This window comes from Pagrus major, chromosome 4, assembly GCF_040436345.1.
Source record: "Pagrus major chromosome 4, Pma_NU_1.0".
Taxonomy (NCBI): domain Eukaryota; kingdom Metazoa; phylum Chordata; class Actinopteri; order Spariformes; family Sparidae; genus Pagrus; species Pagrus major.
Window position 1 is genome coordinate 7,235,720 of NC_133218.1, and position 15,745 is coordinate 7,251,464.

General features: G+C 41.1%; 2 protein-coding genes across 2 annotated transcripts; one reads left to right on the top strand and one right to left on the bottom strand.

Annotated features, from left to right (window-relative positions):
* The first annotated feature begins 2,303 nt into the window (after positions 1–2,303).
* Positions 2,304–13,127, top strand: LOC140994575 (aminopeptidase Ey-like). Its single transcript, XM_073464282.1, has 20 exons — positions 2,304–3,008; positions 4,071–4,213; positions 4,520–4,659; positions 5,650–5,776; positions 5,921–6,075; positions 6,201–6,314; positions 6,499–6,642; positions 6,853–6,918; positions 7,073–7,138; positions 8,344–8,516; positions 8,638–8,714; positions 8,807–8,940; positions 9,037–9,092; positions 9,171–9,318; positions 9,450–9,541; positions 11,160–11,270; positions 11,363–11,530; positions 11,709–11,849; positions 12,028–12,103; positions 12,690–13,127. Exons 1-20 carry the CDS (start codon positions 2,407–2,409, stop codon positions 12,846–12,848), a joined length of 2,892 nt encoding a protein of 963 aa, XP_073320383.1. The 5' UTR covers positions 2,304–2,406; the 3' UTR covers positions 12,849–13,127.
* Positions 13,128–13,903: 776 nt separating this feature from the next.
* Positions 13,904–14,823, bottom strand: mespaa (mesoderm posterior aa). Its single transcript, XM_073464582.1, has 2 exons — positions 14,143–14,823; positions 13,904–13,999 (listed from the first exon to the last, which is right to left on the bottom strand). Exons 1-2 carry the CDS (start codon positions 14,821–14,823, stop codon positions 13,904–13,906), a joined length of 777 nt encoding a protein of 258 aa, XP_073320683.1.
* Between the last annotated feature and the right edge of the window lie 922 nt (positions 14,824–15,745).

Sequence of the window (15,745 nt, forward strand, 5' to 3'; positions counted from 1 at the left end):
CTTCTTGTTGTTTGTCTTTTCTTTTCTTTTTTTAAAACAAAACAAAATGATGTTTAGATCATGAATCTTTGCACTATATGATGTACTAATTGTCTGCCAATTCTATGCAAAAGCATACATTCACTGTACATTTTGCACTCACTCTACATTGAAACACTGTTATTGTAGAACGGTGGAGGAGTACGGAGGAGAAACTTCTCGGTTTCAGCCTCTTTAAAGCCGTAACTGAGACACTGACTGAGTTCAAAGTGACAACACGAGCTGATAAGAGGTTTTACTGATGTTTTATAACCTGTATAAAGTTGAAAATAATACAAAGGTTAAAGGTGTTTGCCATTGATTTTAAATGTCAAAGTTAGTACACTGGTCGAGGGGGGTGATATACAACCTGTGGAAACAGTTGTGTAATGTCTGATGTCTGACGAAATGACTAAAGTGTCATCACCCGGGCATCAATGCTTGAGCTTGAAGAACTTTAAACAGGAACTGGGCATGCTGTATGAAAGATTAGCAAGTTTAACCAGAGTCAGTGTAATGATAGATGCTATAATTTCTGTGAAGTGTAGGGTCCAGTGTTCGGGAGGTTTGGAGTTTGTTACCATTGTAATTTGCATTATACCGTCCCTTCATAATTTTCACAATTGTCTGGAATCACATCTGAGCACGCAATTGAACAGTGCAAATATAAAGACAAGCATAGTGGGAGAACTTTGTTTCACCTCACACGACATTGCACAATGCTACTGGGACACACTTGTAATCTCATTTTAGGAAAAAACCTGTATTGGAAAGACTCAAACTAGATTAACCTCTGAGTCAAGACACAACACGTTCAAGACCAGCACCTGATGGCATTGATTACATATATTGTGTTTGAAGATTGTGTAATATCCTGCTGCATCATTGTGACAGCCCTGGATCTGTTGTGGATTTTCCCAGATGTGGTATAAATATTATTTCCCTTTAACAGAAAACTGAAGCTCTTTAGGACATATTTTCAAATGAGAGATCTGGCGCATTTCTTGGCGCACGTGGAGGAGCAGCGGACAGGCTAAAAGTGAGTGCAGCGTGGCAGACAGCACTGCCTTAAACTCAGATTCCACAATTGACAGGTGAAGGCGCTGAGTCCACTGAGACAAAACTAAATACAAGGTAAGTGAATGTATTGTGGAAGGGAAAATGGTTTTCTGTCATTGCATCATACTGTAATTTGGTGTTTGTTAGTCTGCCTGCATGTGATGTGATGTGGCTTTTGGTCTGTGGAGAGTTGTGTGGACTATTTTTTAGGTTTTCAGACCAAACAAACTGACCTGCATTCAAAAAACAGAGTGGCCTGTTACGGTGGGGTGGTGTTGCTGCAGAGAACCAGTAAAGCCAGTTTGAGTGATTCGTGATAGTGTTATACAGTACATAACTTTATCCTCTTGCTTGACAATCTGCAAGATAGATGCTAGAATTACAACACTAACAAAATCAACCAAGAAATAATATTTGATTGGTCAAATTGGTCGATCAGGGTGCATTGCTTTGCAGCAAAAGTTACACCAGGAAGTTTTATCCAGATGTCTGAGCCCTCAGTGCTGCCAAAAAGTGTCCGACCACACAGCATTACTGTGCCTGGTTCACCAAAGCTGTCATTTTCTGTCATTCCTTTGGACAGAAAGATGATTTCACACTCATGTGTTTCTGGTAATTAAAAGTGTCTGACTGTCAGAATCCTCATCCTTCACCATGCTCAGTTCAATGCTGATGTTTCTGTTTTATTTCAGAGTTAATTACCTGTAGAATCTACTTTATCATTTGTATAATGTTTCCTTACACTGTTTGCAGACCAAAATCCAAATGTCTTAGGATTTCTGACATTGCTGTGCCGCCCAAGACACAAAATATGTGTTTCAGTCTAACCATTGGAATGCCTCCATTTCTTAAAGCCATAACTTTTTCGGTCAACCAAAGCTAATTTAGAGTTGCACAACATTTGAGGCTAAATAAAAGTTTATGCAGTTTTATAAAAACCTCCATTTAGCCCATTTCATTATACAGCTCTGGCTTGCTTACCATCAGATAGACAGCTCTGTATACAGCTGAAATTAGCAAATTATACATACACACATATGCAGTATAGTATTCTACTGTATTCCCACTACCACACTGAATAAATACAGACAACACAGGCCAGCTCCTAAAAAGGGCCCCTTTTCAGAGATATTGTGTAGGTATAAAGTTCACAGCTGAGGGAAGGTTTCTCTGTTATCTCAAAGATGTTTTTACAACTCAATGTTTTGTAATTTCAGCTGCTTTCCCCGCCCAGGATATCAACCATTAACTTTGGGGCTGAATCTAAGAAGGCAGAGCATAAATAGCAATCACTATTCCTCTTCTGTCTTCTTCTTCTCTGGTGGAGACATGGGGAAAGGCTTCTACATCAGCAAAGCGTTGGCAGTAGTCTGTGTGGTCGCAGCCATTGGTGCTGTGGCCACCATCATAGCTCTGTCTGTGGTTTACGCTCAGGAGAAGTCAAAGAATGAAGAGCTTCCATCCACTAGTGGCCCCAGTACCACTACCCTCCCACCCACAACGCCTTCAGGGCCAAAGGAGCTCTGGGACTACTACAGACTCCCAGACACCCTCGCTCCTCTCACCTACAATGTGACCCTGTGGCCCCGGTTAGAGCCCAACGCAAACGGCTTGTACATATTCACTGGACACTCCACGGTGGTCTTCCGATGTGTGAAGGAGACCGACATCATCCTCATCCACTCCAACAAGCTGAACCTCACCGCCTTCGAGGGGGGACACCTAGCCCAACTTAAAGGCCTCGACGGAGCCACTGCGCCCGGCTTGAAACAGACCTGGCTGGAGGTTCCCACTGAGTACCTGGTGATCCAGCTAGAAAGCCCGCTGCAGGCTGGCAGCAAGTACGAGCTCTTCACCGATTTTGACGGAGAGCTGGCTGACGACCTGGGAGGATTCTACAGGAGCGAATACATGGAAGATGGGGTGAAGAAGTATGATCTTCTTATTATTTTTAAACTGAATTGAATTTGTTTTAAATATTTCTTTGAGGATTTAAACAAAATCTAAATATTAATGTAATAATTTAGGGTTTTAAAACACCTTGAAAACTTTACATGCATCGCAAACCATTCACCTAAACCAGACCTTCACTTTAAAGACATGGTTAAACGTTTGGAGAAATAGGCCTAATCACTCTTGTGATGAGTTAGATAAGAAAATGTCCATCTGTCTAATATGAAGCTACGGCCAACAGCCAGTTAGCTTAGTTCGCAAAAGACTGTAAACAGGGGCAAACAGCTAGCCTGACTCTATCTAAAGGTAAGTCACAAAATTAACACCATTTATCTTGTTTGTTCAATCTGTACAAAAAAGATGTGCAAATGACAAAACCTGTTTCCAGTTTCTTATTGCTAAACTAAACTAGCTGGCTACAGACATGACATTGAACAGAAGAACTGTTTAGTCTATATGGGCTTAAAATCAATTTCATTTCCAGTGCATATTGTGTTTTAAGGCAGGCTATTAATAACAATGAACCTTTAGCTCTGTTTCTTTACCCGTTCAGTAGATAAAATTATTGTTAAGAAGAAAGAGTTATTTGTTGATTTTAGATTAAGTCCAGGATATAAAAAAATCAAATAAAGTTAGTTAAGTAAAATGAAAAACTCTCTCAAAAGTGTGGAGTGCTATATTTACAACCACTAGAGTTTGAAATATTGTCACTTGGGTGACTCCTAGTGGTTGTTGAGAAAAAGGCACATTGGTAGACACCAATGCATGTACAGTTACTGCTGCTGATGATATTAAGCTTCATAATATAATCATTTAATTAATCTTCTACTGTTTTGTCTATGATCCCTGTCCCAGTGCCTGCTTCCACCTGCTACATGGCTGCTTGATCATTTTAGTTCATTAAAAAAACAAAAGAAAATGACAGGTTTGGTTTGGGCTCAGATTATATCTAAGTATTCGATTATCTAAGTGTGGAGGGTTCCTTTAACATTTGATGCAGGTGTGATTGAGTTTTAATATCTGTTCTCTGCTCTTGTCAGAATTGTGGCCACGACTCAAATGCAGCCAACGGACGCCAGGAAAGCCTTCCCCTGCTTCGATGAGCCGGCCATGAAAGCTGTCTTCCACATGACCCTCATTCACCCCCATGACACTGTGGCTCTGTCCAACGGCATGAACCACGGCAAGTTCTTGTGTCCAGTGCAGCATTTCACATGAGAACTGTCCATGTGTAATGTTTCATTGTATTTCAACCATAAGCATAATGTACGTAAGTCAATGTAAGTCAATTACATTTTGACAGGAGGCAGAATCTCATGTCAACCTGACCTCTTCAGGTTTATTATTTACAAAAATCTGTTTAACCGCCAATCAACAGCAGCTGCAAACATACAATTCTCAGCTGTACTGCACTGTAACTGTCAATGAGCTGAGTCCTCCTCATAACTTCATTTGTAATAAATCTGGTGCTGTCTTTCTCCTCACACAGACCCTGTTAACGTCACTATGGAGGGCCAGAATTTACTCCAGACAAGCTTTGAACCCACAGAGATTATGTCAACCTACTTGCTGGCTTTTGTTGTGTGTGATTTTGGATTCATTGGAACAGATCCGGGTGCAGAAGTTTTGGTAATTATTTATTCAACTTACAGTCAGAACCATACAAATGGGAGGGGAGTAATATATCTACATAATTTACATTTGTAGGTCTGGGAATACATCTGGTATTACAATTATTTTGCATAATGTGTTTCCCAGTTACTTTATATGCAATTTGTATTTCTTTTTCTTTTTTTTTAATAGTTATTTACCAATGTAGCATTGTGAGCTGCTGTGCTGAAACAGACTCAGACCTTTACCTTCCTGCAGGGTTGAACATGGATCAATAAATATCATATAACTATAACATTAATGGATAAGTTCACCTAAAAATTTAAATTTGGCTATTATCTACTCACCCCCATGCTGATGGAAAGTCAGGTGAAGTTTCATAGTCCACAAAACTTTTCTGGGGCTTCACAGCAAAACAGCGTTGCAGCATTCTCCTAAACAATATAATGTATATATGGGAACTTGTTTTGAAACATAAAAAAAGAAACGGAAAAACAGCATAAAATGGCCCCATACTACTCGGCCAGCGTAATCCAAGTCTCCGTCATCCCAATTCGATATGAAAAGAAGTTATATTCACCCTTTTAAAGCCAAAATCGTCACTGTAGCTGCTAAGCTAAAAATGTTAGCGTGCACCTTGTCTGAAGAGGGAGCATGAACATGTCAGGACTTAAGGGACTGATTTATTTGACCAACGTGCGCTTCCACCTACTGGAGGATTTTCTTCACATTTAGCAGTTTGTGTTGGTTAATTGTATTGATTGATGGAAGTGAATTTACAGGCATAATTATCTTTATTATTGATGCATTTTTATAAACCCCTGCTACAACTGCTCCCACCATCAACTGCAACTACTTAGTCTAAAACTATTCTACCAATACATACAGCAGATTTACGTCTGTGAGTGTTTCTGTGCTGCCCTCTGCTGGACTCAAACCTCAGCTCAGGTCTCCAGTCTACCATTCTTTCTGTTTGTGTTGTGTTAATAAAGCACTGTTTGTGTCCAGGTCAGAATCTGGGCTCGCAAGAAGGCTATAGAGGAGGGCCAGGGAGACTATGCACTGGAGAAGACTGGACCCATACTGGCATTCTTTGAGGACTACTACAACTCTAAATACCCCCTGAACAAGTCAGGTAGGAGCCACAAACACACATACACACACACACACACACACCAACACAAAGAAAGTAAATATGTTTATGCAACTGTATTAGTACTACTGATAACTACTTGACATGGGCAGCCAGCTGTCAAAATGACCTCTGTTATCGTTTTAGACCAGATTGCTCTTCCCGACTTCAGCGCTGGAGCCATGGAGAACTGGGGCCTGATCACCTACAGAGAAACTGCCCTCTTATATAATCCTCTTGTGTCGTCCAATGGAGATAAGGAGTGGGTGGCAACAGTCATCTCGCATGAGCTTGCTCATATGGTACCACACTTAAGTACATTCAATAGTTTTGATACTGCCTTCCAAAAACCTAATTCAATAAAAAATGTGTCTCGTTTGAAATGTGTTTAAAAACCTGCCAATAAAATGAAGCTCTGTCCTCTCAGTGGTTTGGGAACTTGGTGACCACAAAGTGGTGGAATGACCTGTGGCTCAACGAGGGCTTCGCCACCTACGTCTCGTATCTTGGAGCCAACTATGCTGAACCAAAGTGGAATATGGTGAGTCGTGTCCTCTTGCAGAAATATATCCAAGTTGCAAATTTACCTGCTGAATATACTGAATGGCCCTCTTTGTAAGTCGCCCCAGTGTGAGCCAACACAGATGTAGAAATCATCTTTATTGGAATATGAGTCCAGTCATGCCACAATGCTAAACACAAACATTTCTCTGTGTATTTTCCAGAAAGATTTAATAGTTCTGAATGAGATCACTGGTGTGATGGGTGTGGATGCCTTGGCCTCCTCCCATCCCCTCTCATCCAAAGAGGAGGACGTCCAGAGGCCAGAGGACATCAGTCAACTGTTTGACTCTATCACATACAGCAAGGTGCAGTATAATTGGGGGTAACGATGTGTTGTTCTCACCAGACAAGATGTTGACCTCTACTGAACACAAAAGAATGAATTCACTCTGAACACTCTCTTTGGGATCTGTAGAATTAAATCACTAATGAATCACTGATCCTCATTAACAGATTGCTGTAGTTCTATCTGATATGTCGCCCACACACACTGATATCCTCCTTTTTCATTACAGGGAGCTGCAGTCCTCAGGATGCTCTCAGAGTTTATCAGTGAGGCAGTCTTTTCCCAAGGACTCCATGTGAGTACAGCTGATTAAACTGATGACTATCTAATCTGTATGAGTTATTATTGTAATATCTCCGTTTTATTGACCTGCAGTTAACTTGTTTTGTTCACTGCAATAGCACAACTTGATAAAAAAGCCTGACCAATAGGTTATTATCTGTCTGCAGACATACTTAGAGGAGTTCAAGTACAAGAACACAGTCTACACAGACCTCTGGAGGCACCTGCAAATGGTAAGATATGACCATCATCATTACTGCTTACTTTCCACAAAACAGCTGCCTTAAAAAAGAAAACCCAAATTATTAAGTTACTGCAAAAACAGTGAGATATTTCCTTTTAAAATAGGGTTAAACCGCAAAATGTGTCTAATCCTTCTGTCTGATATTCTCATAGAATATGCAAAACGTATAACATATCCAGTGGCCGTGTTTGAATTCACAAAACTTGACTGGTGTGACCCGGTGACCTGGTGTCACCCGTGAATCTCATTTAACACCACTTAGCTCTAGTACTTTTTTGAGGTTCCAAGTTTCATACAGAAATGTATTAAATGTTCTTTTGGGGCAATATGTATACAGTCAGGGTTCAAGTTATGAGCTGAGCTCTGTGGGGGTCTCTCAGTGAACTGACCCTAACCCTAATTAACTATTAGGGCAGAGATAGATAAACAGGCTAATAGCCAAACAGGCTCGTCCTGGGAGAGCGAGACTGTTCACATTAGGTTTTACAGTCCCTCCCGAGTGATCAGATCATAAGTCAATTCCATCAATTCACATCTGACCTAAAACGCGTCTTGTGACCACTTGAGATCTGACCTCACTTCCCTGCTCTATATGCAAATATACACCTACATGACTGGAAGAAACTGATACGTTTATGATACAAAGAAAGGAATATCTTCATGTATAATGTTTGCAGAATGAACAAGTAGGTCCAAATAGTTAAGAATGTGTTGTATACAACATTTCACAAAGTTCATACAGTTTCTCAGAACGCAACAAGTCTCAAAATTGAGTGTTTTTTAAAGGGAATCTGGTGATTTTCCCAACTTTCTGCTTTCTCCAAAGAAGTAGCCTATATTGTTTACTGTTAAGAACATTTGTAAACATTTCAGATTGTTACCGTCAAATATACTATGTTCTTTAATACATTTGGTGTAAATGGTGAAATCAGTTGAAACTGTCTGAACTAGCTGAACAAAAACATGGAGGCTCAGAATGAATATCTGGAGGTTATTCATTGTAACTCAATTGCCAATAGTCAACAGTAAAATAAGTAAATTCTGAGATAAGGTAAAATTAAAAGTCATGGCATCTTGAAAGAATATTAAGAAAAAAAAAGTGTGATAACATGCATTGTGGCTGAGTGCAGCTGCCCTCTGAGGTGTTTTTCACAAAGTGGAAGAGTCGTAATATTTGAATATTCCTGTCACCAGGCGGTGGATAAAGCTGGCATAAAGCTGCCCCACCCTGTGGAGGTTATCATGAACCGCTGGATCCTACAGATGGGTTTCCCAGTGGTCACCATCGACACCAACACTGGACATATCACCCAGAAACACTTCTTGTTGGACCCAGACTCTGTAGTGGAAACACCCTCAGAGTTCAAGTAGGAAACATGTTTTATGTTTCATGTGAATATGCTGAATATACTGTGTGTGGTCATACCAAACCATGTCATACAAAACTCACCTGCTCTCTCTGTATACTCTGTATGGTTGCGGCTCAAGGTACGAGTGGTTTGTCCCCGTTACGTGGATTAAGACTGGTGGAGCTGAACAGCAGTACTGGCTTCTTGACAAAGAAGGTAAGACTTACTTCAGGTGAATGTTCAGAGCATTGCAATGATGATGGACACAGTAGAAACAATGTCTATTTTTTAAATCTCCATCCAAACAGCTACAAACGCAGAAATGACGCTTGGTGCTAATGACTGGTTGGTGGCCAACATAGATATGAAGGGTTTCTACAGAGTCAACTATGACTCAGGAAACTGGGAACGTCTCCTCACCAAGCTGAGCACCAAACATCAGGTACAACACCTCTAGCTGAAAATCATGCTGCGTTATTTCTGCTGTGTTTCCAAATGAGTAACCCCCCAAACCTCGATTTCTTCTGCCAATTTCCAGGACATTCCAGTGATCAACCGAGCTCAAATTATCGATGATGCTTTTAACCTCGCTAGGTGAGTAAATATTTTTTGTTGAGTGTTGTTGTTCAATCTTGAAAGAGAGAGCTGAGTCATTGTATGTGCCATTTTCAGGGCAAAGATGGTGAACACGACCCTGGCTCTGAGGACTACCAAGTTCCTGGATAAAGAAGTGGAATACATGCCCTGGGAGACAGCCAGTCGCAACTTGAACTACTTCTTCCTCATGTTTGATCGCAGCGAAGTGTATGGACCCATGCAGGTTTGTGGTGAATGGTCAATCAATAAATTGGTTCCAGTGCTGGTCCCAGAAAAACAGCCTTCTTTCTGGAATACACATTTACCTTTTTAAACAGAAATACAAGTTAACAAAATGTGTCCATCTTCTCTCAGGCTTACATAAAGAAACAGGTCACTCCTCTGTTTAACCACTTCAAAGAGCTCACTGCCAACTGGACAGAGATCCCAGAAAATCACACCGACCAGTAAGGATGTTAACATGCTTGTCTGTTTTAAACCATTTCTCTTTCTCTCTTTTGATCACCTGTGTTCTGAAGTGCGAGCCAACTTGAAGATCAAACACCAATGTGTGTGTTTGGATGATAAAATGATGAGTAGAAGTGCAGACATTGTACCCATATTGAAACTACATTATACTGTAGGATTATTGTTATGGTGAACAATGATAGTATCATGACTAGAATGATTTTGTCTTACAAATTCCCAAGAGTCAATTTAAAATCCACCTCTTTTTTGACATTCAGTGTAGATTAGGTGAAACTTTAATAATCCCCATAAGAAAACTAGATATTTTCTGATGTTTACCCATCTTCCCCTCACATAACCTTTTCAGCACTTTGCCCACGTCTCTAGTATCTCTTAAATGTGTTCGCTCCAATTTACTCTTATCTTGATAGAAATATATTCTATCCTGAGGTTATATTTACTTTTTCACTTACATTCTCACTCTTCTCTGCAAACCCTACATGGCAGTGCTATTGAAAACCTGCATTTTCAGGTGTGGCTTTTACTTGATGTCAAACGAATTTGAATGACGTTGTTCACCTTAATGTAGTTAACAATGAAGAGTTTCAATGGACTCCAAGAAGGTCCAACTGCACACATCTCGACTGGTGACCCCAGGACTGTCGGCCAATGGAAATGAGTAGTGCATGTGAGATATGTCACTTCCTTTGCTGCCACAAAAGCTTAAAGGAGCAATACGTAAGAACTGGCCACCTGTCGATTTCATTCTCCCAACAAATAGGGGCAGCATATCACCAGAGTAACTGCTCACTGGTGCTAACTGTATTCTGTTTATACGTCCTGGACTTCAGCTACTGTTAGCTTGTTGCTGTAGCTCACCTAGTCTAGTGTTGGTGTTTACACCGCTAGCATGTGAGCTTTGGACCGCTGGGAGAAAGATGTTTTTCAGGCCCGGGGCTAGCTGGATAGCATGCTAACTTCAGTAAATATCTCTACAACACAACACATAGATGTCTTTGACATGACGTCAGGGCTGTTATTTCTTCATATTCTGTTGATAATTTTAGTTAATTCCAAAACATGTTTCATGTTGCACCATCAGTCATTAGCATCAACTTTTATTTTAACATCATCATGGTTAGGGTAAAAATTAAAAAAAATTTGTTGATTTTTTTTTTATCTTTAGCGTGAAGGAGCAAATATTACTGGAAACTAATTTGTTTAAAAGGTTGTATGAGTTTAGGCACACAAAATTTTAAAAAAAATCTAATTCTGACACAAACAACACTATTATACACTTTATGTAACACAACCAGGTTATATACGTTAACACTATTTAATGTCTTCAGCAGAGAAACATGACCCTTTTCAAAATCAGAAACAAAACAAAACAAGTTGTCAAAGGAAGTGACCCATCTCACACACAGGGATCCATCTCTCTTCTCATTGGCTCGCAGACTTGGGGTCACCAGATATGAGATTCACAGTCAGACCATTTTCAATCACTCATTCTTCTGAGCCTTGTATCATATCATATCATATCATATCATATCATATCATATCATATCATATCATATCATGTCATGTCATGTCATGTCATGTCATGTCCCTGTCCAGGTACAACCAGGTGAATGCCATCTCCTTGGCCTGTAGCACTGGAGTGGAAGGCTGTAGGGAGCTGACCACAGGCTGGTTCAGAGAGTGGATGAGCAACCCAGCTAACAACAAGTATGTTCTCACATCCGTTTCCCACTTGATTCCTTCCCTTGCCACTGTTGTCATTGCCTTTAACACTTTGTCACCTGTGTCAATCGTTCCAGGATTAGTCCTAACTTGAAGTCCACAGTGTACTGCAGTGCGATTGCAGCAGGAGGAGTGGACGAGTGGGACTTTGCCTGGTCCATGTATAAGAATGCCACCATCGCTTCAGAAGCTGATAAGCTCATGTATGCTCTGTCATGCACCAAACAGCCCTGGCTGCTTAACAGGTCAGTAGATTTTCCATAAGGTCACTTTGCATTCTGCTAAAAACAAAAAATACTTAAAATTCAGACTTAACTATTGTGAGTCACATGTGCTGAGAGAGAAAGGTCACTGCAGTGTTTTGATTTCCAACATCAAACACAGCAAAGTTGGGCTTTTGTCCTCACTGTGAGTGTGTTGCAGGTACCTGGAGTACTGTCTGGACCCAAAGAAGATCCGTAAGCAGGATGCCACCTCCACCGTTATTTATATTGCTAGTAACCCCATCGGTCAGCCTCTGGCATGGGACTTTGTCAGAGCCAACTGGGACCATATAGTCAATGAGTGAGTTTTCACTGATGCACACATATACATGTGATCAATTGGTGCTGTTACAGTAAAGCTGGGAGTGCAGCCTCACAGACCTGCTATCGTGGCTGTAGACTCTCAAAGTGTCTAACCAAACAGCTCAGAGTTGTTTGCAAAATGACCAAAGCCTGACTTGTTTTTGCCTTTTCCTCAGCTATGGTGGATTCTCCTTTGGAGGACTAATTAACGGAGTGTCCAAACGATTCTCCTCCGAATTTGAGTACAAGCAGGTATTTGTTGTTATTTTCTGTTTTCTGACTGGCTGAATGACCCATTGTTTTCATTTCACATTGACAATTTATGAATAAATTGACATGAACAATTATGCTAATGTTTGCACGAACATTACATCAGGTACAGTACAAGCACGAACTCTCTATTCAAGTAGTATTACATCCTAATCCTATAGCCTATTTGTACTCCAGAGGCCTCATTATAAAACTTCCCAAGTCTGTTACACTTTAATGCTGTTTCCACTGCGCTGAGTCAAACCAAGCCGCGCTGATTTGCTTTTCTATGTTGGAGAAGCTAACACTGATAGTTTATAGCTCTAGTTACAAAGTTTCTTTGCCTTAACTTAAAATAAGATATGAGCCCGGATAGGCTAAGACACAGCCATGAGTTTATGAAATGGTTCTGTAATAGGAAGACAGGATTTTTCTTATCTTTGAAATTTAAGTTAAGATAGGACCAAGAGGTTTTATTTCTGCATTATATTTACATTGTTTACACTGACATATTTTTTTTAGTATCGTACTCTACATGCAGAAGTGAATGGCAGTAACCCCTCTCCCCTCTCCCCTCCTTCCTCTCCAGCTGCTGCAGTTCAAAGAAGACAATGCAGGGCAGCTGGGCTCAAGCAGCGCAGCACTTGAGCAGTCACTGGAGAGAACCAAGGCCAACATGAACTGGGTGGCCATGAACAAGGAACACGTGTTGGAATGGTTCAAAAGTGAAACATCTTCTCCAGTTTAACAGATTGCTCTACTGACTTTAACTCTACCTGAAGCCAAATTTATTATTATAAATGTTATGAATGTGACAGAGCTTGTAAAGTTTTGATTAAGCCTTCTTGTGACTATTTGATACCAAAATCAGGTTTTATATAAGGACATTTTTTATGATGTATGTACTGTCAATATTTGAGAGATTTTTATAGGAATGTCACAACACAAATGTGTGATGTTCTGTATCACTGTATATTTTTGCATCTGTGGATGGCAGTATTTGAATAAAAGCAATATGACATTGTGACATTTTGTGCCTCAACATTTTGTGTTTCAAGACTGCAGGAAAAAAAAACAACCTTTATGGAATGTGAAACGCCTGACTGAAAATAATTGTCCACAAAACTTCAGTTATTGTAGGTAGAGCAGCTTCTCATCTGGGCCATTGACAAAGATAACAGTGTTGATATCAATTCACAAATTCGGCTTTAATGACTGAAACATAATACACTAACTTGTCTTTACCCATATTAAGTTCTGGATCATATAAGGGCCCATCTTCCAACAGAAGAAATTCAACTAACTCAACAGCATTATTGGCCAAGTTTCAGGGCCTCAACCACCAGCCGTGTTTACACAGGATAGAAAAGGTGCCAATTAACTGGTCCTGGTTCAGCTGCCACTTTTCTCAGTGGGGGTCTTTCCTTAAGGACTTTAGAGGGGATGTGCTCCCTGTTTAGCACCTCATTGTCCTGCTGACAGCTGCAGTGTTTGTGTAAGGAAGTGGAGGCCGAGCTCTAAGTCTGTCTGATTTCATTTGTTTAGTTAGAACCAATGATCCCAGAAATAGAGAACAAACAACAAACCCAGTTGGACAAATGCAGCAAAGTCAAGAACTATTTTGATAAATAATATTTATTCTGGTCACATCGTAAAAAAAAAATCAATAAATATACACTTCTATATACAAAGAGAAATCACACTTTCTGTTCAAAATAACAAAAATTAGAAGTTTTGTCCATAAATGTTGTTCGAGGTCATTGCTGCAATGAAAATAGTTTAGTGGATCGATGGCTGTATCTCTCAGCACTGTGAAGAGAAGGCATCATTTTGTAGCTGCTGCTGCTGCTGCTGTGGCATCCAGTACTGCTCGCTGGTGAAACAAACTCCACTCGAGACCTGAAGACAGAAGATAGATTTTGGTTACAAACTCAACTTTAACAGTTGAAAATAAACAGATTCTTAATAAACAAGGCCATCAAAAAGAAAATAATTAATAGTTAAGTAGTGAAATTAATTTTTTGAACATGATCTGAACATACCTGATATGAGGGCTGCAGAGAGGCTGTGCTCATGATGTTACAGTTTGGTTCTTGTGGGCTGCAGCTGGCTGTTGGCTGACCCAGGAACTGGCTCAAGGTCTGGGACTGCTTCACAAAGCCTGACGATCTCCTCTGCTCCAGCGCCTCCTCGCTGATGCCCAGCTGATCTGACAGGTAGGAGATGTAGCGGATGGTGAGGCGCAGTGTGTCGATCTTGGTCAGGGTCTGTCCAGCTGGTGCCACTGAGGGCGGCAGGTATGTCCTGAGGTGCTGCATGGCCTTGGTCAGATCCCTCATCCTCAGCTTCTCCCTCTCGCTGGCTGTCTCCCGCTTCTTTCCTGGATACCTGGACCTGGATTTCTTTGTGGCAGGTTCGGTTGTGGCAGAACTGGAGCAGGGCAGACTCTGTGTCTCGTGGGTCGGATGAGGTGCTGCCGGGCTGTTGAAGATGAAACAGTCCAAAGGGTTCTGTTTGTTTCCGGCAGTCTGGAGGGAGGTGGGGGAGAAGCAGAAGGAGTCCACAGAAGAGGTGGGAGACAGGCTGCTCCCAGCGCTGAAGTAACCAGTGTCTGAAGCTGGATCATAGGCCAGAGGATCATAAGACTTGTCCAGCAGGGACTCGCAGTCAAACAGGAAAGAATTGTCCTGGAGCTGGAGAGAAGAGCAGTAGGACATCTCCATAGCTGCTGTTGTAGTTGTAGTTTAAGTTGGTGCTGTGGCTGTGAGCTCTTCCCTGAGCTGTCGGTGTGTTGCTGGTGAGGCAGGCAGAGGATAGTGAGGAGGACCAGAGAGGCTGCTCCATATATGTGGTGGGAGGTGTGAGGTTGCACCTCCGGCAGCCACCTCTGGTCCTGAGAAGCTCTGGGAGCAGGGCTGACACGTAGGCCAGGGGGTCCCATGGGAAACAAGTCTGCTCCAGAAGAAGGTGTGAGCTGGTGGCTTGCGTGGGGATCATAAAGTAGACAAATTCACACTATACACTGCTGCAGCCGGGAACATGACAGGGGTTGTGAGAGTGAGTGAAGAGTGTCATTGGCTGTGAATGGAAGAAGCTAAATGATCTGTTATAAAATATACACTAGTCCAATATCACGTTATTATTAATGGCTGATTAAAATGTAACAGTATGGGTCTCATGATCAGTCAGTCACAGAAGTCAACTTTATGTCCCATCATCATCCATATCCGGTAAAAGTTCATCGAGACACTGAGGTTAATATGACAGTTCTACATCTCTTCCTCTCTGCCCTGGTATCCATCAGGAGGTCAGGTCGGAGAAGTGTGCCGGGGCAGCTGTGAGGTGTGAGGAGTTTACACCTCGTTCTGTTTGGACAGCAGTAGACCTCACTGGCCTGGGAACCCTGATCCACACAGAAAGAGTGTGCAGCACCAATAACTACACACACTTATTTGAGGAACTGGGCCTAACTGTGTTTTATGAGCATTAATAATATATAAAAAAAAATAATAATTAAAAAAAACACATAGGAAGTTCAAGTCTCCTTTGCAAAGGAAGTTTCCCACCCCTTACCTGGTCAGATAAATGTTAAATAGAAAAAATCTCAGTTTCTAGATCGCTAACATTAAGAACCACCCAGTTAAT